Genomic DNA, 24,332 nt, shown 5'->3' on the forward strand with positions numbered 1-24,332 from the left:
TTTAAAGTTTATCTTTGTCTCACTTTTTCATCCTTTTTCTCTGCATATTTTTACGACACCAGCGTAAACATCCATCCATTTATCTTCTACCTTTTTATCCTCAGTGTCGTAAAAACGCACTGCTGACGCTCCCCCTCTCCTGACCATGTGCGTTTGTTTTCAATGAAACCGAAACAACCTGGTCAGATGTCTCTGCCACGAGAAACGTCTAAAATAACGCTTGATCTTATTGTCGTGAAGCAATTAGTGTTTTTCAACCCGATACTTTGCAAGACCACCATGTTCTGAGTTAAAGTTCTCCTTTAGCTACTTTTTTCTTTACATTTATAACTTTTTTGGCCAGTTATGGGTGAAGGTTGGCCTCGCTAACGCCTGACTGCATCTCAGTCTCATTTGAGAGTACGAGTCTGGAAAAGACGTCGTTCGTCACCTTCCACTTCCGAGAGGCGACGTAATCAACGGACGTAATTGGATGAACCTACAGCCAATCAGACCAATGATGCGGACGGCACATGCAGAGCAATGGACAGGAGTGATGGCGATCCAGAAATGGCTTCTAACTAAATGCAACATCAAAAGACAGCTGCTCTTCAGTGGCCGCCATGACATATACAAAACATCACACATGCTCGCCTCTAATGTGCACGTTTGTGATTGGGGCGTTTTTTTGTTTTTATGAGATTCTAAAGTTGACCCAAAATGGCGTCCTTGCCAGACGTAAAGTTAACACACAACCTTTTTAACTACTCATTTCTTTCAATGGTTCAGTTATGACTTTTTGGCCAGTTATGGGTTAAGAATAACATTTAAATGACCTCTATTAGACGTCTTGACGGCGGCCGTCAGTCAAATAGAACCCCTCAGTCTAATTATTATCATTATTTATGATTATTATTAGCCAGTTGTATGTACAAAAATCACATTTAGCAAATTTAGGCCTTAACTGGGAGAAACTATTTCAACTTTTAACTTTCTTGCGTAACCTTTGTGCCGCTGTCGATTTGTGAGTGAGTGAGTGACACTGTACGTACGAGCAAGTTCATTTTATAACATGGGTACATTGAGTTGCTGGTGGAGCCGATCGAGCTCAGCTGATTTAATAACAGATAAAGAAAGGGTTAATAACAAAGATACTGCGTGTGTGTGTGTGTGTGTGTGTTACCTTGTCCTGCAGCAGGCTGTTGTTGACTCTGTGGCTGAGCACCCACCGAGCTGCTGGCATATAGAGACAGGATGGAGTCTTTAGATAAAAGCTTCTTCTCCTCCGCCTTCGTGGTGGCAGTGGTGGAGGAAGAGGAGGAGGAGGAGGTGGAGGTGGAGGAAGGATCTGGCTGCGGAGGTGCCGTACCGGAACCAGACTGTGTTTGAGACAGAGACGGCGAAAGGTGACGAGAAGAAATAAAACACAAGATAAAAGTGTCTTTTGATGTTTTCTTTCCTGTACGCATGACCCATGAATTTCTATTATTATTATAATTATTATTATTATTATTATTGTTATTAAGAGATAATATTATCTAGTATTATTATTATTCTTGACTGGTTTATAACGATGACAATTATAGGTTGGATATGGACCCATGCTGGCTTAAACTGGATTTGGTCACATTGACATGGACTGGCTTGCTTTCATGTTTATTCATCCATTCATTCATATTTTTACTGCTTCATCCTCCACATGAGGGTCTCAGAGAGCTGGGGACGATCCGTGGACAGGTCGGACATGACTCCACACAGAAAGCAGGATCCAAACTGGTGACCGTCTTGCTGTGAGACAACAGTCCTAGCCACTGTACCGCCGTGTGTACCCACTTTCATGTTCACTGAGGGAAAATATAGAGTAAAACTCTTTGTTTATGTTGGGATGACTTCCTGTTCGATGCATGTGACACAGTCTGAATGTAACACTTAAATGTCCAGTGTGTAAGAATTAGTGACATCTACTGGCGAGACTGCAGACACGCAGCTGCTAGTTTGTCCATATGGGTTGCCGTAGATATATGGTGGCAGGAGATGGCGGCCTTCACGAAGCAAAAACCCCTTGAAAGGCTTATTCTAAAGCTATAAAAACTCCTTATATAAGAAATAACGTATTTAATTTCTGCAAAAAAAACTTTTTGAAAGATATAACAAAATGTTTTTGCTCAGATCTACCGTACTGTATAACTTTGCGTCGTCTATTTCCTTAAACGTACCACTACACTATATGAATCACATGATTAACTGTGGAGGAGACAAAGATGAAAGGAGACTGTGAAAGAGGAGAAAAGATGGTAAGAGACGAGGTGAAGTGAGAGTTGGGGGAAAAGAAGAAGAAGAAGCATCGTCACTGTGAGATGTTAATTAGGCTGCGACAAAGAGACGCTGACATGAACTGCTGCACACACACACACACACACACACATAGAGTGATTCTCACGTGCACTTTTCCATTTTTTCCTTTTCAAACTTTTGCTCACACATCCATTACACCTTAATGGCAGGAGCTGACAAAAAAGCAACTGCATCGGCGTGTGTGTGCGTGTGTTTTTTAATGAAACTGAGGTGGATGATAATTACGAAGGAGTATTAGGGCCAGCCAAAAAAATAAATAATAAACAAAAACAATCTGGCACAAGGGGAAAAAGCAGGCAAAAAAAAATTAGACACAAGAAGTCAGGCAAAAAAAATAATAATAATCTGGCACAAGAAAAAAAAAGTCAGGCAAAAAAATAAATTAATTTAGAAAATATCAAAGTGCTATATATCAAAGTGCTTTTTTTTTTTCTCTTTTGTGGATTTTTTTTGCCTGACTTTTTTTGGATAATCTTTACACAAAAAAACAGGGTTCCTGCACCTTGGTTGACATCAATTTCAAGGACCTTCCAGGACTAATTCCCTCAAATGCGAAGATCGAATGTGCTAACACGGCTGAAGCTGGGAGGGCAACTTTTAAGAGCGTCTTCGTCCATGATAGCGTCCACTTTCATTGATTTGTTCTGCATCTGGACAAGTGATTGTCCTCGGGATCTTAGGTCAAAGTCAGTCTTTGGTGCGACAGAGATGTTGGAATTTTCATTTCTCAGGCATCACGTCCTGTATTAACTTTACTCGCTTGTTGTTCTACACGGAATCTCACGTCAACGGGGGAAAGAGGACGGTGGACAGTGTCCACAAGACTGCAACGTTTGTCCTGCGTTAGGCCTCGTCCACGTACATCAGGCAATGCAGGGCCTGAAACAGTAGGTGGCGTCGCAACAGACAAGGGAGACATTTACCTAAATATCAACTTAACTTTTAATGTCTATTTGGGGCGATTTTCAAAACTTTGACATTATTTTTTTTTCCACATTCACAAACTTTCAACAATTTCAAGGACCCGTGACAGGAAACACACACACACACCTGCATTTAGATGTGCAGAATCACACATACACAAACTATTTTCTTTTTTGCAAGTGCGTCGCGAGCTCAGCTGTTTAGCAGGCAGCGCTGCTTCTCTCCGTCTGTCTCTGCTGACTTTACTTGACAGGAGGGAGGGAGGGAGGGAGGGGGGTGAAGACCAAAAACAGAAGGAGGGATGGAAAAAGAAACAACGAGATAAGAACAGCAGTGGGGAGAAAAATGTAAGAGGAAAGAAATTAATGGATGAGAAAAGAGGAGGAGCGCAGAGGCCGTGAGAGGAGGTGGTGAAGGACATACATGGGAGGTGAAGGAGGGAATGATGGAGGGTTGGGACAGAGAGGACGGACAGAGAGAGAGAGAGAGAGAGAGAGAGAGGGAGAGAATGAGCAAGGGTGAGAAGAAGGAAGAAAAAAAGAAAAGGGAGGACAAGGACAAGTTGAGAGGGAAGGAGGATGGGGCAAAGGAGTAAACACATCCGAGCAGAATAAATGGATGGCAATTCATGCCAACACACACACACACACACACACACACACACAGTCTCCCCATGGTTTTCCAGCACCGCTTGAAAATACTCATACACTCCCCTCTGATAGACCATCTGTGGCTTTAAAACCACAGTGGCATATGCGGGGGTGTGTGTGTGTGTGTGTGTGTGCTAATTCACTGAAAACAAAAGCATGGAAGTCAGCATTCCAGTCAGAGTGTGCCAAAGAGAAATAGGGACAATAAGAAGCAACAAAAGCAGAAACACACACACACACACACACACACACACACACACACACACAATGAAAGAAAGAAAGAACAGGAAGGAGAAAAAAAATCAATTTCTGGACAACAGATCATTACCTCATATCTCTTTACCTCCATCAACCTTTTCTTCTGCTCTGAAAAAAAATGAATGCATTCATCTCTTAACCTCCTCCTCCTCCTCCTCCTCCTCCTCCTGACTCACAGCATCCTTTCTCCAGCTTCATTTATCAGCTTCATTTCCCCTCTCAGTGAAAACATGGCTGCCAACGAGGAACCGAGGGAAAAGAACAAGACAATAGCCACTTGAGAAAACCTCACCTCACACCTGCTCGCGCCTATGATACGGCATATATATATATATATATATATATATATATATATATAAATGAACGTTACTTTAAAAGTAAATATGGAAATCACTCACTCCTCTGCACCAAAGTCCATTAAGAAAATCATGGGCAGCAATGCATGAACAACTCCTGAGTGCTGTGATGTAAAATCGCTGATTTTCTCTATGGAGTAAAAGGAATAGCAGCCATTTTGGAATACTGTGTTGGGGTTTTTAAGGTTGTGAAATTGGAAATCTGACTTGAGGACAGTCTTGTATAAAATACTTAAAGGGGATACTTGCGTAAAGGTACAAGTATCTCACCAGAAAATAGAAAAGACTTTGGTATAAGCTGAAGTCACGTTTTTATAGTATTACGAAATCTTAAACATTTACTGTACTTAAGTATCAAAAGTAATTTTTCTGATATAAATTGTACTTAAGTTTTAGAAGTAAATGTAAAAGTATTAAAGAAAAACTGAGGAGTCAGGATTGAAGTCCTGGCCCTTGTCTTTGAGCAAGACACTTAACCCCATGTTACAGTGTGTGAATGGGTGAAAACTGAAGCATCAAGACTAGTAAAGCTCTATATAAAGACAGACCATGACCAACTCTTCTTATTCTGAGAAGTATAAATTACAAAGTAAAGTAAAGATACGTGAATACTCAAGTACTGCACTATGTAGTATTTGTACTTAAGACACCCGACCAGAAACTCAGAAATTCTGACTCCCTAATGCAGCTGAGCAGAGACACCATGACGCTAAGAGCAGCCACTGAGAGGAAGATGACATTGCTGACAGCGATTTGAAACAAGCTCACACTGACAGTGATGAATTAACCTCTTGTGTGTATGATAGTTAAAGTTCTCGTCACACCTCCAGCAGGGGTTTTTGTACGGGTGCACTTTACGATCACGTTTGATTAAGCACCCTGTCAATCATCTTCGGGCTTTGACTTTGTCTCCACTAAGCTGCTCTTTGATCAGATGGATTTGTACGGTGAGTTGTATGCAGATGGCGTTCTGTCTTCAGCGGGAGCCAACTCTGTGTCTTCTGGTCTTGCTTTAACATCCAAATAATACAAAAAAGTCTCTCCAGCTTTCACTGCTCTGCACTTACTCACCTTGAAATTGGCTGCAATTTCGAGGGCTGCAATAGTTTTCAGGCACTCGGGAGAACATTTGAGTTCCCCAAATGCTTCATCAAATATCATTATGAACAACTGGAGAAAGTGTTAATATTCAAGTCTTTTTTTTTCTCCTAAAGGCCGTTTAAGTCCTACAAGTGTTGGGATTTTCGTTACACAATCTGTCTTTATTCAACACCCCAAATTACTACAGCAGCAGCAGCTCATTACATAGTCATGTGGAAGAACTGGGATCCAGAAGGAAGTAATGCAACAATTACAGATGCCAAGCGCTGTAAAAACGCAGTCATCTGCTGAGCTTAAGCTGACGCTGCCTCCAGCCACAATGTTAGGACAGTTTGGATTACTATAATCTTTAAATTGGAGTGATAATGTTGCGATCTTCTGGAAAAAATGCTAAAAAAACAACGGCTACGCTTACACGTTAAGTTGCGCAACAAATTTAGCATTAACAATAATAGATTTTATTTGTATTGCACTTTACATTTGAAAAACAAATCTCAAAGTGCTAACAATGGGAGTCGAGATGCGATAACAAACTATTAAAGCTGCTGTCAGTGAAGGCCTTTAGTTGAATTTTATATTACACAGCTTCATATTCTGATGTTTATTACTGTTAGTAACATAAGTCTATCAATCTCAGGGCTTTATCTCACAAACACCGTATCCATAAATCTTCCATGCCCTTGGTTACTTTTGCTGTTTCGGACAAACTTTCACATCCAACACGGGGCTCCCGCTGTTGGTCTGATTTTTGGGGAGAGAAGAAAAAAGCAATCTTGGACAGACAGAGGTTAGTGTTTGAAGGCAATGGTGAGGATATCAAAGTGACTCAAAGCAACAAAACTGCACTAAAAAGAGAAATTAAAGCAGAGGACATTGGGGAGCAACACTGTTCCTGTAGAGCTGGGTTAGGCCTGCGCTCACCATTATAATCATTAAAAAGCAATCTCTATATATTTATACACTTAGTAGTAAATGACCTAGCTAAGTGTACTCTGGTTAGCTCCACAGGTTTCTGTGGCTATCACCTTGGAGTGGACAAAGCTGTGCTTATTGATTGTTGCAAGTAAAATAATGACTGTCCAAAGAGGCTTCTCCAGTTCTGACTAACTGGTGGGAAGAACCAGGTATTTAACCTCTGAGGCTGAGTTGAACAATGCAGGTTGTTCACCCCTCCCAATTTCAGGTTGTTGGTTTCACCTGAGACAAGGTGTGAAGGGGTCGTTAGGAGGTCACCTGAGAGGCAGAGTCAGGAGAAACCATCACTCAACAGAGGAGGTGGATTAAGACACCTCTTACCATGCTGTCCTGAGCTCTGAGCTCTCTTCCAAAGAGAAACAACAAGCAAACACATGACAACAGCGGTGAAGTCCAACTACTTTCTGCTACGACCACTCAGCTCATACTCACTGTCACACGCTTCATTACCATATTGGATGTAGTGTATGGGACATACTGGACTCAAGGCTCTCGAGAACATACTAAACAGCCCCGTTAGAATGAGGAGTTCTGGTACCAAATGCAACAGACAGACCAGCTACCACATCATATGCTCCATAACAACACACAAAGGAGTGTGATGTCACGACTCCACTATATAATTACATGATTACGGACATTGTGTTTGTTAATATGAAACATTTAGCGTGCTGGACTGTACCTGCTGGTAATGTTCAGTGTTCAGGACTTCAAACACGCACACCATTAATCCAAGTCACAGTAATTAGATCAATTTACAACATCCTTATTGATTCATTTTTCTAATTATCTTTCTTTTTTTTTTTTTTGGTGGAGCCCCTGAAGATTGCCAGAGGGAATGTGCGCAGCCGGTGTGTTTGATGTCCTGAACACTGAAAATTCTCCTCAGGTACGGTCCCGCACTACAGAGAGAGATGATGTTAAACTTTATATGATGCTTTTATTCGTCCCAGAGCTGATACCGACTGTGAGCACAGCTGCACCTGCTCTGCCCCGGCTGCAGCTGATGAAGCTGCGCATCAGGCTCTCTGCTGCATTAGTGAATAAATCTGTGATGGAGCTGGAATGATACAGACGAGCACCTGAGCCAGACACAGCTGAGTGCTCGCCCCCATTTGTGCCATGTTCACGATCAACAGTGCTCCATTACAGATCACACGATATCGTAATGTACAAAGCTCAGTCTCTGAACCTCTGCGGATCAGAGCGAGGACAAAATATACAGTATTATAAGAAATACCTATCGTTGTATGACCACACTGAGTCTTAGTCATTTCTAAGATGATTAACACAGTCATAAGGCAACTATGAGGTTTTGCGATCACCAGGACAAGGTGTCTTTATTATCATCGAAGGGCAAGTTGTTTCACAGCCAGCAGCGACACATGTTGACATACAGTACAACATAATAAAAATGTGCAGCAATAGACATACAAATTGTCGAATTGGTTTGAATCGGTCGAATCACTCTGCAATACCCATCTCCAACAACTTGATGTTGGACCTTGACCAGGAGCACGTCCAGGTCAAGGTGCTCTGACCCGATGTTATAGACATACACAGACATAAACAGTGTCAAGATGAAGTTGTTGCTGCTGCTGGTCTTAGTTTTAATAGTGAGACAAAAAACCATTTCGTTGAGCTTTGCATCTTTGACATCTCCTCCAGATACTACCACAACAAAGTTTAAAACAAAAATGTTGGCGAGAAATAGCTGGAGTAGAACTCCGTGCCCCGCCTCCCAGATGATGACCTATGAACTTGCGAACGATGATTGGTTGGGGGTCATACTTATAGTGTTGCCAGTCCCTCGAACCTGTGCCGCTGTGATTGATAATCGGACATGGTGATGATCATGAAAGACACTCTGATCCCGGCACTAAATGACTTGACCTTGTACGGATCATGAAGGTCATTGAGAGGTCACATTCACAGGCTAAATCAATGTGATTTCGGAGGCAAAAACACTTCTGTCACTACCAGAATCAGAGGCCAATCTTGGTGGCCAATCCTTGAGGCCAAGACGACAAATGTCGCCAAAGGAATTAGACGTACAGAGAGGGACAACCTGAAAACACTCATAGGCTATAGGCGTCTTTCTAGAGTTACCAGATCAGCCATGACCGACTTTGTAGCATGAGTTACTGATCTTGCAACTTCCAATGAACTGTCTGACAATGTGGAGATGGGCTATACCAAAGCTCTATTTGGAATAAGCTATGATTGGCTGGTATATTTCTCAACTTCTACCAAACGTAGCATGAAAGCAAAGCAACGTATCCACAGTCCGGTTTGGGGGCACGCTTGATTCTTTCTTGTGACTCATGTAAATCCCATCGGACCGTGTTTACACGTAGGGAATGTTCCACACAGAACTGACAGTTGCAAAGAGCGTGACCTCGGTAAAGCCCCAAAGAATAAATAATCTGGCTGAGTTAATACGTCTCCTCCTATTACTTAAACGATTTATGCATAAAATGCAGCGAGGAGACACACTCGGGTGACAAATGACTCGGGGAGGTGCATCTGCACTGTGGTGAATCAGTTTGATAAATTCACCACGTGTGTTCGGGGGCGTGACGAGCACTCACAGAGGTGTACGTATCGAGCGGCTCTGGGAAGCATGAAAACACCCTAAAGATGACAAGACTAATGTTATGTACTTTTGAGAACGGCAGCTTTTTCCGACAATATCCACAGACATCTACATTTACACTGAAGTTAATGGACTGTTTCATTTGCTTTTGTCGCCTTTAAATGACGTTGTCGTGTCACGCGTTGGGTTTGAAATGAATCTGACTTTTAACATATTTAAGAAATCCAGATATCTTTAGATAGACTGTTGGAACGGAAGGAATGGAAACTGGACGGTAGCTCAGTGGAAGAGCGAATGGGTTCGATTCCTGGCTCAGCTCGTCTACATGCCGCTGTGTCCTTGGGCAAGACAAACATGGGTGAAGGAAAATGTGCTGCACCTAAGATAGATGCAGTGTATGGAAGTGCTTTGAGTGATCAGCAAGACTAAAAGAGAGCTATATAAATACAGACCATTTAAGGGTGCGGGTGGCCCTGCAAATCTTTCACAATAAAAGCCTTGTTGAATGAAATGTTTTGCAATAGAAAGTGCTCCTACTTAGTTAACTCACATACGCACATGCTTTTAATGATGCTTAATAATGCTGCTTTCAGTCCAAGGCTGAACAATTGGAAAATATCTCATCGCAATTATTGCGACTGTAATATAACTTATGATTAATTATCTATGATATTATTATCTTAAAATCACACTGATGCTAAATACTCTGAAAATGTGATGGAGCATTTAGAAAAAAGCAGCAAAAACTTTTCAACACGTATTATGTATATGTATATTATGTATGTAATTGGTGTTGTAAGCAAGTTTTAATATTTAATATTGACAGGAAAACTAAAAGAATTCATTTTCTCTGGAAATAATCTGGAGTTCATTTTTAAAGTGGCTTCCAGAGTTCATGTGTGAAAATGGCTCGAGTTAAACATTGATTATGTTTTAATGCTCTTTTCCGTGGCGTTTTCTCTCCATAAACCTGATTAAAAAAACGAAAATTTCCCTTCACTCAGAATGGAGGGGGGACGGCAAGAATGAAAGACAGAGGACGGAACACGGAGACCAAGTGTGTGGCTGTGTGGATAACACAAATCCTCCCGCTCTTACAGGGCCTGTAATCACATTTTTATAATTGACATATTTGCAGATAGGCGAGCGCTCCCCGATGCCCGGGTAATAGCAGCTTCAATCAGCAGCCTGTGGGCTTCCTATTTTTTAACAAACCCAGCTAATCACAGCTCTAAAGCAATATCCGCCGGCTGAATCCCAAATTCAGCCCCCTCAGCGGATTTGTGCTGCTGCCATTGTGCATATGTACATTCAGAGGAAGTAAAGTTAAATCAGCAGTGGGCGGGATGGCAAGAATAATGTTGATATTTGACTTTTATTCGCAGGTTGGTACAATTTAATATTTGGGGCGAAATATTAAACAGCTGAGCTTCTACGATCAGATTAGCACAGACAAACACATTCAAACATAACTACAGACTGAATCTAAAAATGTACAAAGTCTTCCCAGGAAGTAGGACAGACGTTCGTCACCAGGGGGCGACAACACTGGATGGAAGTCAATGGAAAAACAAACTTCGACTTACCACTTGATTTAAACATCAGTGGACATTCTGCGGAGGAGTTAATGATCTCAGTCGCTAGTTTGTGTCCTTGAATAGAACAGGATGTCAGTTTTGTGGAATGATGATCCCACTTAGAGAAAAATAGGTAATAAAGGATGGCAAATGGTGTCGATTAAATCAGAGAAATCTTGAGGTACTTATTTTTGCAACTGGAAGACGGCGTCCACTTTCATGTGTAGTTTATGTTTGCTATAAATGACCCAAAGCAAATCCCTCCACCTCTGAAACTCTCTACTAGTATTAAAATGTGTTTTATTGTTTTTATTAGCTGTATCTCTTTTGGACTTTATATTTCTGGTTTCTTTGCAGTGTAGAGAAAATGATGGCATAAAAATCTTTCCACCCAAGGGACCTGTAAATGAGGGGGGACACATCCACCTGATGTAGATGTGACGTAGATTATGTGCTTTAATTTGGGCTCACAGAGACAAAAACCCTCAGGATAGAAAAACTCATGCTCGACAGATACTGTATAAATCTTTGTCCCCATTCATGTTTCCCCAAAAGGTTTAGGTTGGAAATAAATAGGCAATAAATTGAAACGTAAAGTAAGATAAAATTCTGACCCACACCTGAAAAAGCAGAATAAATGTAGTGTTATGCTGTATTCTCACCGGACAAGTTTACATAAAAAGTCGCACAAATCGTGTTTGATGCTCAAGCTGAAATTGTTCAACTTTTGTGAAAAATCGCCATGACACGATGGCCAATGAGCGTTGAGATTCTCCAAACAAAGAGGATTTGGACACGTTGGGTCAAGCTTGTGTCTGTGTGTCCATAGACGTGTTCAGGGTCGGTCTCTTGTGTCACATATGAAGTTTGGTGGCGATCGGTCAATGTGTGGCGAAGGTATAGGGCACGTCCCGTTTCGTGGTGTATGGTCGAAATTCGCCAAACTTCCGATGGTTGCAGAGGCCACGCCCGTTTGTACATACGTACAAAATACGTATGTACGATAAACGCGCTCAGACGAGTTTGTTCATTTATCATCGTTCAAGATGGACGCCAAATTCAAAAAAGCTGACTTCCTCTTGAGTTGTACTTTTTTGTTGGTCTTGGTCTATTACAAGTTCCCACCAAGTTTCGTGAAATTCGGTGCAACTTAATCTTGGCGTGCTCATCCACGTTTGACCTCAGGGGGGGACGCTCTGCCCCTGCCATTCGTGGCTCGGGCCCTAATTATTGATCGATAACCTGCCCTCAACAATCCTGCCTACTGTCCCCTTTGATGAAAGTGGAAAGACCCTCGCTGTGTGGACAGGACATCAGGTACGCTCATGCAGCCGTGTCTCAGCGGGACGAACCTGCACAGCACAGAAAATAAACTAATGACACCACTGGTGGTTTGGTCCGGCGGTGGCGCCGCAGGAAACGGTCGCAGGGTCACCTACGTCCAGTGGCTTTATGTGAAGCGGCCGGAACGAGCTCAGGCCATTAGTTTGTCCAATTTGTTGGAAACGGACAAATAAACAAAGGGAAGCAAACAGACAAACTTTTGAACAAAGGCAAAGGGAAGCTACTTTTTTTATCTACTGTCCACATGCTGTGAAGTCGCTGCCTAATCTTTAAGAACAGCAGGAGAAGTCGCACCTAATGCTGCTGTTATTAGTAGCAGTGCAGCAAATGCTCATTTCAGGGGGAACAGATTTGACTTTTTACTCAATTAGATAAGTACTTACTGACTAATTTATGCAAATGATGTACATAAAAGTTGGCCTTTGATAAATCCTGCTTACATCTTCACCTTTATTACTCGATATTTTTCCCCCAGAGGGCAACAACGACACGAGTGAAGCCAGCGGAGGACCACAAATAAAAGGTTTTTGAAGAAATAATGAACCTTAAACCCATATTAATACATTTTAAAAGAAACAAATGCTATGATTTAGCTCTGAAAGAACCTCACTGATACTTTTTCTTTCCTGTGACTATTTCAAAATAAAGGTCTGGCAGTGTCTTGGCTCATTAAGTCTCACCATATCAGACTTGGATCAAACTCTTAGTAAAACATTTTGAAAAATGTCCATTCTTGGTTAAAAAACGTTATGTTCTGGGGTTTTTTCTGTCTTTTTTGTTTCTGAGACGGTTTTGTTTCCCTGTTTCTTCTGTGCTCAGATTCTGTCATCAAAACGGGTAAAATACCGAGCAAGAGTCAACTGTGAGGACATTGTGGGCTAAATTAAAAGTGGTTCCCGACCAGATCCGGCCCCAGGGCCTTATGTTGCCCATAAATCATCATCGGCTATGGCAATCCCTTTAGGGAGAAACTGAAAGGCAAAAAATGTTGAATATTTGAATAGCTTTTTGCAAGAAATGCCCATCCCTGGTATCAGGATTAGGTGTTTTTATTTCTGTTTTACTATCAAATGTTTTTTTTTGGTCCCTACTGTATTGTTACACCTCACCGTTGTTCATGTCTCCGTCCTCTAAAGGACACCAGTTCAATTAATCCAGTAAAGACGAGTCCGTGACTGAGTTTACTTTGATATGATCCTCAGAGAGTGTGTTTCTCAAAGAAATATGCCCCCGTGTTTGTGAATATGTGTACATTTGCATCACAGGAGTCTCTGCAGACTCGGCTGTGTTGCAGCCTGCCTGCGGTGATAAGTACATGATGAAAGAGTGTGTGTGTGTGTGTGTGTGTTACCTGAGCCTTCTGTGTGTTGTTGGCAGAGGGGAGAGGATTGGAGACCATTGGTCCAAAGATGTCCAGTTCATTGCTGGTTGGTGCAGCACCGCTCGGGCTCTTTCCACCTCCTTCTGGAGCATCTATGTGGATGTAAACAAAACAAAAATAAAAATAACATTAACTAGGGCTGCACACAGTCATAATGGGGCCCCCTGCAATTCAGGGAGTGCAGCAGTTCCCTTACATTACTTTTCAACGCACTCGGACGAGTTCATCTTGGTCTATAACATCTTCCCACCAAGTTTCTGTAAATTTGGTGGAATTTTGCCTCTGTTTTCACCTTAGGGGGCGCTGCTATAGAGCCCTTGAGCAACACACGGGTCCAAGAACTATGCCAATATCGCATTTTCGCCAGACCTGACCAGACCGTTTCAGCCCCTGCCATTCGCGGCTCAGGCCCTAAATATAATTTGAAATGAAAAAGAAGGATAATACACTGTGTGTGTGTGTGGGTGGACCTGGAAATCCTGTATTCACAACAGAATCAGAACGACATTCGGGTAATAAAGCTGGAGGTAATAATTCATTCCACTCATGGCCAACCTTGTCTACAAGAAAATGACTTTCCCTCTCGATATCTTTTCATAACAAAATTAGTTTCCAAAGCAAAGTTACCTTTCTTATATATGCGTGTCTACAGACTTTGATGTTTTAACAGCTTTTCTGTTTTTTTGGCAGAAATGAGAGGCAATAATAAGAAGAATTTTATGGTGATGAATACAGTTTGGTTAACGCTCCAGTGTGTAACGTCTGTCACTACAACACAGCTGGCTTTTCTCTCTTGCTTTGGAACGTTGTCATTCTGCACAACTCAACGCAAGGCATGAAACAGGAGGTGGCGTCACAACAAAAAAGGGAGACATTTACCTAAATATCAACTTAAAAATCTGAGCACTTTCAATGACCCAAGTGTATTTAGGGTGATTTCCAAACACTTTCAAGGGCCTTTATAAGGTTTTCTAGGTGTGTGGTCTGTGGGAACCCTGGAATGATGGTTTCTGTTTGTTTAAAATGCTCTTGAAAAACCCAACTCGTCCAAGAGCATTTTCTGTCCTAGCACTTACCCTACCCATCGGCACTCTCACCCTCTATCAGTCCACTGTTCCTATCGAGTGGAGTTCTTTCCAAGACTAGTTGTACCCTAGCTTTAGACCCTTTGGATCAGAGCATCTGCTAAATGCATAAATGTAAAATGTAAAACTGGGGTTTCGTATTTTACGGCAGGCTATTGAAGTCACACACGTTGGACGTTCATACTTTTTCCGACAAAATAAGTCTTAACACGCAGTGAACCAAAGACAGTAATGGGTACATTTTTGGCCAAAGAGGTGAGACAGTGAGAGATTTTTCCACACTCCTCAGGAGAACCTGCAGAGCTTTCTGAAAGAACATCTCCAGGTCCATTTGCCACCGTCTTACAGTTTTTCTTCTCATCATTTGCGGCAGGTTGCACACTGAGAGGTGTAATGCTGCTACACACAGTTCCAAGGTCTTGATTTCAACCACTCTTCTTCTACTTCTAATAAATTCTTCAGCACAGACGTTCAAAGCCTTCCACTGCAGATCAAAGTCCCTCCTCGTCGCTTTATGTTCTTACATATAGACCAGCGGCGTGGAAAAAGTGCCAAAAGTGTCTCGACAGCAAGGCGACGATTCTCTTTAACACAGAAAATAGATTTTAAAGAATGCAGTCTTGCTTTGCTAGTGTAGCTGTTGCTTTCGGGAACAAAAAGGGACTTAGTTGGGATTAGAATGTTGTCATGTTTCTTTTGTTCTTTGAGCTTTACACATTTCTATCTCTTAAAAAGACAAAACAACAACAAATGTGAACGGAACTTTGGTGTCAAAGTATTGCTCTTGTTTTAAATGCAGTGTCTCAAGTGTATGGAATTGGATTTGTGTTATATTAATATTATCAAACAACACTTTTATGAACTGAGCAAACACAAATGAACCACAAAATCAAAATACACACAAATTCAACTTTTATTTGCGGATACCGACATTTGTCACAAGATGCCGGTTCACTCTGATTAGATTATCTGTCCAATTCATTATTACGGGGCAGAATAATCATAACTCAGGGTCTAGTGTTTGTTTCAACAGAGTTTTAATTCCATAGTTTTTATTCGTAATTGAGTTTATTTAGTTTCTCATCTTCCCTTTTGTCAGAAAGGTCAGTTTTTCTTGTTTTCCAGATTATTAAATTTCTCTTTAATCCACTGAGCTGTGGTCACTTATGTTTGGCCTGGAATAAACAAAAAAATACACGAGATTTTCACACTTAATTGTGTAATAAATTCTTTCCAAAAAATGTAAAGTTTTTACTTTTTATTGTTAAACGAGAGCAATGTCTACTGGAAGTGCTTTAAAAAGTTTCACTAATGTTTAACGTTCACTGACTTCTTGCCACACTAAAGGGCATAAATTCAGTTTTTGGTGATTTTAATGTGTAAAAGATATTTTATATAAACAAATAAATAGAGGTTGCAAACGGGAGTTGCACATATTTATGTCCAAACATTGACAATTAAATCTAAACTCTGGCAACAGAAGAAGAAGAAGAAGAAGAAGAAGAAGAACATGCACTTACAGGTGGACGAAGAGGCAGAAGGGGGACGTGTGTGTGTGTGTGTGTGTGTGAGAGAAGAAAGAGAGTAAGCCAGGGAGGTCATTTATATAACCACGGTGATGAAACATCCATAATTTATCCCTTTTTAAAGTGTGAACAAGGCTGAGCTCCTTCAGCGAGGCAGCAGGGTACAAGGAAAGCCGTTTAGTTTAGTGTGCAAAAGGCCAGAGACGAGCGCTCTTAAAACACTTAATAAGACTCATTTTCAAAGACCCCCACTGTGATGTCTTCAATCGTAATTTAAAATAGCCCTTCTCTTCTCTTGTTTTTTACTTTTATATTTTACTTTTAAATCCAACTCGCGGTGCTGTCGTCATCGCCGCGTCCTCTGTGAACTTGGCTTTAGTTGCCGAGCGTTAAAGTGCTGTAAAAGTGCTGTGATTATGGTTCTTTTTTCAGGTACTAGAACAGAGAAATGTGGATCAATATGACCGACCCTGCTCTGCCATTTAAAACTCTTTCATCCGTCGCCATGGTGATGAACCGCACGGGGAGAAAAGGGCCCATCATTCTCATCATCACAGCCACCGTCGTTGTCGTCGCTGCGGCGGGCAATGTGCCCACCATCTATTACTATGGGATGGAGCACTCTCAACCTCACCATGGTAACGGAGCAACAGTTCAGCTCTGGGGGTTGTGTTTCATAATCAGCCTGAACCCAGAGAACACACACTCTCTCACACACACACACACGCACAGTATACTGTAGATATATTGGACTTCCTGGTGTTTCTAAATGAACACAGCGTCACATTAGAGACTCGGCTGCCACCAGAGGCAGTATAGAGCCGGAGAGACAGCCCACTATCATCATTTTAAATTGAAGATTCGACAAAAATCCCCCCAGTGTCATGACCAAGAAAGCTGGTCGTGTTTAGTTGTTGTCTTGTGGTTGGTGTTTTTCCCACCAGTCTGATTGTCTTCCCCGTCCTGATTGTTTCCACCTGTTCCGCATTACCGTGTGTGTATATTATGGTCTGCATCTCTTTGTCTGTTGCCAGTTCATCTTGTGAACCAGAGAAGTTTTCCCAGTGTTTGTTCCATGCCCCTGTCTCGTAAGGTTTTTTTACTTTTATTTGCTTCTTTGCCAAGCCCTTATGAGTGGTTTCTCATTGCACTTTCATTATAAAAGGTTGTTTATCTTTTGTTTGTTTGTCTCCTGAGTCGCACAATTGGGTCCAGGTCCACGTTCAGTTGTGACACCAAGAAACCAATCATCTGCTTCATAGCACCTAAAACCGCGTTATATATACCTAACTAATCGTGGGTTGCGTTTTGGCTTCTGAACCGTTTTATTTAAACGTTGTTGAACATGAAATGCTCAACAACGCGGTTCAATTTTCAACATGAATTAAACGTTTGCTTTGCTCAATTCATTTCATTTGGTTTTTGTGTGGACGAAACGCGATACGATAAAAAGCACTGACGGAGTCACTTAGACTCTTTGTCATGTGGATGAAACAACCCGCCTCGGTCGCCATCAGTGGGGCTCACATACTTTTTACTTTCTAGAAAAACAACAAGCCGTGCTGTTTCACGCCGTGTCTTTGGTCACATGCTGAGAAAAAAAACACTAAAATGGCAGCTAGCACGAGAGCACATCAACCCCTCAGTGTGGACGCAGCAGGCATTTCCCCCGCTGCTAGGACTCTCTGAGAATCGTTGTGGGACTAAATTTAAAGGGGACAACAAGGAGGAAGACATGTCCCCACAACAGATCCATTAGAGAGAAGCAATAAGTAAGAAGAGTGAGACAGAGAGGGGGCTTCACTCCTGAAAAGATCTATTTTTGGCCAAAACCATCCAACTGCACTTGAAATACATGCATATAGTATGTAATGACGCAGCTGTCTTCAGAGAGAAGCCTTTTCAACAGCATTAGACGTCTTTGAAAGGTTTTCATAGTAGGTTTTGTCTTGAATTTCTTGAGCTGCAGAGCAAAGTGATGGAGAGATGGATGACGCCTCGACTTATTGATTACGTGTGAAATATCATCCCGGTCGACATAGCTGCGAGGTGTGTGTAGCGCCGGTTATTTATAGCAGGGGCGTCCGCTCGTTCTGCTTCCATGCTGTGGCCACAAAGATGTGATCAAAGCTACGTCCAGCAGCTGTTTCTCTCGCGTCAACTGTCGTCTGAAACGATACAGCGCCACGCATCGAAACACTGAATGAATAAATGAATGAATGAATGAATGAATGAACCCCTCTGAGCCGAGCGGAACCTGCTTTTCACTTGCTGTTCTGGGGGATTAAGGTCAACTAGCATGTAGCAGAATGTCCCGGCGATTAGCGGGCAAAGACACATACCATGTCGCTGGAAATGTCACAGGTTTGAATCCAGCTTGTGACCTTTGTTGAATGTCAAAGCTCCAGTGCCTTCAATCTCTCCACAGCTATTCTGTGCTGGTGTTCTGCTCTAAAGGCACAAATGTCATGCACGTAGGAGACACGTGATTTGTTCTGCACCGTCATCTATAAAACACAATGTTTTCAGTCCTTTTGTCCAGTCGACAGGTGATTGTGGCGACTGTACTGAAAACTGAAGGTCGACTAATTTGGATTTGGGGATATTTAAAAAAAAATGTTTTCCTATATTTACCACTTTAATGACAACAACTGATTTACAAGAGTCTATTAAAGCAAGCACTTGACGTTTTACCTCCTAAATACAAACACAAACCTAAAAGTAGAGTTTTATTAAAACACAGCATGCACGGCCTGATGGATTTTTCTGGCTTATATTGTTATATAAAAAAAACAAAAGAAACCTGTGGCTGACAAGAGAACACTTCACAAACTGTAATTATTCGGTGTCATTAACCTGTGTCATTGTCCTTGCATCTCTCACAGAACATAAAGCAGCTCATTGATCCGCGCCTCCTCTGACTGAAGGGTAAATCACTTAAGGGCGTCTAGATTTTTCCTGGTCAGAGTTGAATCACAGCGACATTGATTCACGGGCAGAGCTTACGTTAGGATTACAAAAAAGTCACCGTATACGTTACACGCACGGCTGTTACACGAGTCACAATCAGAGATTTTTGGCCCCCGGCGAATAAGCTCCTAGAATTGTAAAGTTCTGTTCTGAAAACTAAGGTTCTTCTTCAGAATCAAATCTTGTTTCTCATCAAAAGCTAGAAAGTTGCTGCCCCCTCCTTACCTCACCTTGCATTTGGCGATACTGAATCTTGGACGGTCGTTCCGCGGAAGTCCTGAGGTTCTACCGTAATGACTAGTATATGGGTGCAAAAAGCTCTATTTCCCCACTTTCCGGTATTCATCCAACCATCTTCTACCACTTTTTTAATGGACAGATCGCCAGTCCAACGGTCTACAAGTTACGGTAATGAGAAGAACTCATGTCAAATCCTGACGGCGACTCCTTGGCTCCTTCAACCTGAAATAAGCTACAGCAGCTTGAACTCTATGTGTCGGGAACTTTATATTTATCTCAAAAGCACTTAAAAGAAACTCTTTGGGAAACTTGTTCTTGTTTTTTTAGTATGTTTATCTGCTTCTACTCGGCCCTTTAATTTGAATGTTTTTACCGTTTATACAAACTCGAGGACCCAAATGCAGGATGCTAAACAAACAGAAAGAGTATGTAATAAAACAGAATAAAAAAAAGGCTAAATGATTCAAGACTGGAGGAGACGTTTAAACTAAAAACATGAACAGAAAACAAATGCCTTTAAAGAAAAAGGAGCAGAGACACAGAGAGGAACTGAACTGGAAGCAGAATGCATGGAAACAGAGCACGAACAAACAGGATGAAGTAACACGGACACCAGGGAGCACAGAGACTAAATACTCTGGGGAGGCGGAGATAATAGAACACAGGTGAAACCCATGAGACAGGTGATGCACTTCAAGGCAGACGATCACAGAGGAGGGGGGGAAAACAGGACAGGAAGTACAAGTAAACAAGGTAAACACACTGGGAAGAACTCAAAAAATAAAACAGGAAGCTGTTTCATAACAAAAGAGAGCCAGACACACAGACCTAAACATGCAAAGTCAAAGAAAACAGACAGAAACCCGGGGGTCATTACAAAATGTTGTGCTTTTATATGTCATTCTAATTTAAATCAACATCACTGTGTTTAATTGGATTATAAAGATTCTGGACATCTAAAATGATTCTGTGGTGTTCCTCAGGGCTCAGTTCTGGGCCCAGACCTGGTACTTTTGAGTCAAACTAATTCAGAGACATTTTGTTGGCTGATGACACAAACTTGTGTTTAATTACTACTGAAACAAATAATCTTTCGAAACTGTTGGCTTAAACCAAGGCGAGAGAGAAAAGTGTATTTGAGACCAAATTTCCTGGTTTGATACTTGACTACAAATGTTGGTAACTGCATTTGGCGCAGTTCTATAGAAGGAATTATCCTTAATTCGACTGCTACTTGAGCCTCTTTTGAGGATTGTGTTGCATTAAAGCTGTGTTTGATGAAGATACAAAAGCCCAGTTGTGTTTAAAAAACCATCTGTTTGTTGTCATGCAGACATAGGAACAGTTACAAAAGTTGTTGTGTTGCCTGAGGGTGAGTTCGTTGGGCAGAAGGTTGATCGTGTCTTACCCAGACCCAGCAGGTCCACAGTTGGCTCTGGGCTTTTCTTGGGACTGGCTCTGCATTCTGACATCTGAGAAGCACAAAGACAAAGAGAAATGATTTAGCGTGGTGTTACATTATTGTCCAATTTGCCCTGGCGGTCATTTAAAATACACGTCAATACAGATACTAGCAAGTACATTTGTATATTGGAACATGACTTTTTCTTCAGCTCTGTGTCTCTTAACCTTGTTTTTTAACCCAAAACCTTTAATTGTTGATGTTTTGTTTCAGGCTCCTAATCACACCAGCCGTTAATCACACTGGTGTCCACATGTGTGCTGTGCTTTAACATCTCTTTTCGTCTAAACATGAACGTAATCCACAAAAACTACATCCTGTTCTGTTGAAGAAAACTTAAAACTAGCGATTGAGCCCAGGAAAAGTGTTATAACTGACGTTATATAAATCAAGTGAGAAGTAGGAGCTAGTTTTCCTGTAGACACCCGTTCAAGCTAAGTTCTTTTTGCACCCAGCAGAGTCGCCCCCTAGTGGATATTCAATATATTATTGTACACCGTTTGGCTAAATCAGTTTTGGGTGATATATATCTAATATACTCTGTATCGCAGATTGTCCCATGAAGTATAAATTGTCATGTACAAGTTCATCAGCAAACGATTGTCTTCTCTTTTTGTCTTTCTATGTATTTTATTATTGAAGTGATGTGTTAAGTATTTGTGTAAAACTAAAAACTCGTCCACGTCGGCATCATTTCCTCCTTTGTGTCAGATCTGTTAACACCAGTTGGCGGCAACCTCGGGCTGCTACTAATGATTATGTTAATTATTGATTCAACTGATTATGTTGTGTTCTTGATTAATACATACATAAGTAGTTTGGGTCCATAAAAGGTCACCAAAATGTCTGTCTGTCACGGAAGAGCAGAACACATTCACACAGAATGAAGCAAAAACCCCCTTGTTTATGCATAGAATAGAAAACACACACAAAATGCTGACTAATTTAGTAACTGATTAATAATTATTGTTGCCCTCGAGCAGACATTCAACGTCAGGTAGAATTTTTGTGAAAACTGCCAAATGATCTGAGAGTGAAAATCTATAGGTTACAGCAGGGGTGTCAAACATACGGCCCGGGGGCCAGAACCGGCCCGCCAGAGGGTCCAATCCGGCCCACAGGATGAATTTGTTAAAATTTCACACTACGATTACAATCTAAATCTCTTCCAGATACCTGTGACTAAATGTTTGTGCCTTTTTAGATCCAGTGCGATGTGTAAATAGTACATTTAGGCACGATATTGTTGAAATTGCACGTCATGTTTTGGAAAAATATCCTTCATTAAATGTAAAACAAAGGAGAAAAAAAGCAAGGCGTTCTTGTTTATGCAATTATTTTACTATTTTTACTGGTCCGGCCCACTTGAGATCAAATTGTGCTGTATGTGGCCCCTGAACAAAAATGAGTTTGACACCCTGGGTTACAGTGAAGGTAAACACATGTACTACAGACCTTGTATAATTCCTTGAAAATCATAGCATTACAATACACATATCCACCTAATCTTTTAGGTCATACTTTATATGATTAATCACATTTACAGTACATGTGTATGATAAGCGATGACGAACACGGCACCTGCACAGAGACAGAGGCCGCACGTGTGGGGAAGAAAAAGTCGAGGTTAAGGAACAAAATGACAGGTAAGAACAGAGCGGGAGAGATTACAGGTCAAAGGTTATGAGACACAGCGGCAGGAGAATGAAGAGAGGAGGACACCGACGGACAGATATTTAAGAGAGAAATGTGGCGAGGCAGAGCGAGTGCAAAAGGTTAGCATGTGGGGCCGTGAGAGATCTACAACGCTGGTAACAAACCCAATTTCCCCCCCAACAAAAGATCGATGGACCACATTAGATTCACTGTCGGTCCAATCCAAGGCAATGAAAACAATTACCGAGTCCACACCTAATCAAGAATGCATTGGTCTCTGAATGGATGTGTGTGTGTGTGTGTGTGGAGGCTGCGGCAGAGTTTTGAACAGCACGGGGGGAAAGTGGTGTGTCAACAGCAGCAAAAGGCTGGTGTGTGCTGAGCATTCAGAGTGACTCACACAGGGAGAGAAAGGGAAGTGCAGGGGCATAGGGACAAATCTTTAAACGAGGCCGATAAGGCCTTTGCGTTCTACATCAGAACAGGAGTCGATGATAAGTAAACCACGGTCCAGATCTGGACACAGATCCTATCCAGACCAGGACATAATAACATCTTGATGATCCCTGAAGTCTTTTGGGACAATATTCTGCAGACTGATGAAACAAAAGTTGAACTTTTTGGAAGGTGTGCGTCCCCACAGCATTTCAGGCCAACAGTCAAACATGGTGGTGGAGTGATGGTCTGGGACTGCTTTGCTGCTTCAGGACCTGGAAGACTTGCTGTGATTGACTGATGGAACCATGAATTCTGCTCTCTACCAAAAAATCCTGAAGGAGAATGTGTGGCCATCAATTTTTGAGCAAGTCGTAAGAAAACCCAAAATGAAGGTTTTGGGGTGGCCTAGTTAAAATCCGGACTAGAATCCAATTGAGATTAATCTATAACTTCTATGACTACAATTGTTGAATATATGCTCCTGGCCTCTCTCTTCTGTGTCTACCTCAGCTTCCTCTTGTCCTTTCTCTCCCCCCTTTCTGTCCCCTACCTCTCCTCTGTCCCCCATTTTTTCTTTCACCCCAACCTGTCTTGGCAGATGGCTGTACATCTCGCACTTGGAAACCCTCCAATATGGCTGAATTAAAACAATTCTGCAAAGTAGAGTGGGCCAAAATTCCTCCACAGCGATGTAAAAGACTCATTGCCAGTTATTGCAAACACTCAAATGCATTTGTTGCTGCTAACAAATGGTGGCACATACAGTTGTTAGGTTTTGGGGGGCAATTACTTTTTCACACAGGGCCATGTAGGTTTGGATAGTTTTTTTTCCCTTCAAACTGCATTTTGTGTTTACTTGGGTTATATTTGCCTTTTTTTACAGCACTGTATATGGACAAAAGTATTAGGACACCTGACCATGACACCAACAAGGCCTATAATGACATAGTCAAAAACATAGTACTTTATACGCAGAGTCGGTCCCTCTTTTGCAGCTATAACAGCTTCCACTCTTCCCTCCATGATATTTAAGAGTATTTATTTGAATTTGTGTCCATTCATTCATCCATTCATTCTGTAGAGCATTGACAGGGTCAGGCACTGACTCTATTCCAGTTCCAAACACAAAGTTAGAAGCATAGCATTGTCCAATCAAAAAGATTGTCCCTCATTAGAGATAAGGGGCCAAGTGGCCTAAAGCCTGACTGAATCCAACAGGTGTGGCCAAATCACCAGAGGCGAAACAATCCAAAACTACTACCTGAGGCAAAGACGGACAACAGAAGACAACTCCAACAGTTGGAGTCTCCCCAAGCCTCAACAAACCAGAACCCCACCCAGCCCCCCACTGTCTCCACTCAGCCTGGACTCCTCGACTCCTACTGACAAGATGAAAAACCTTGTCAATATTGGAAAAGCCAGGCTTTACAGCGTTGGTATAAAACGGCAGTTTAGAGTG

The 24,332-nt window shown here is 41.7% G+C and overlaps 1 protein-coding gene across 1 annotated transcript in view; it reads right to left on the reverse strand.

The window, feature by feature from the left end:
• LOC122782220 (stromal membrane-associated protein 1-like) overlaps positions 1-24,332 on the reverse strand; it is an 85,572-nt gene that overhangs the window by 4,250 nt on the left and 56,990 nt on the right. Inside the window, exons 6-8 of the mRNA XM_044046488.1 lie at positions 20,726-20,789; positions 13,467-13,588; positions 1,163-1,358 (exon numbers count right to left, since the gene is read on the reverse strand). Coding sequence (XP_043902423.1) covers positions 1,163-1,358; positions 13,467-13,588; positions 20,726-20,789 — 382 coding nt within the window. The remainder of the gene's footprint in view (positions 1-1,162; positions 1,359-13,466; positions 13,589-20,725; positions 20,790-24,332) is intronic.

Source organism: Solea senegalensis, linkage group LG15, assembly GCF_019176455.1.
Source record: "Solea senegalensis isolate Sse05_10M linkage group LG15, IFAPA_SoseM_1, whole genome shotgun sequence".
Classification (NCBI taxonomy): domain Eukaryota; kingdom Metazoa; phylum Chordata; class Actinopteri; order Pleuronectiformes; family Soleidae; genus Solea; species Solea senegalensis.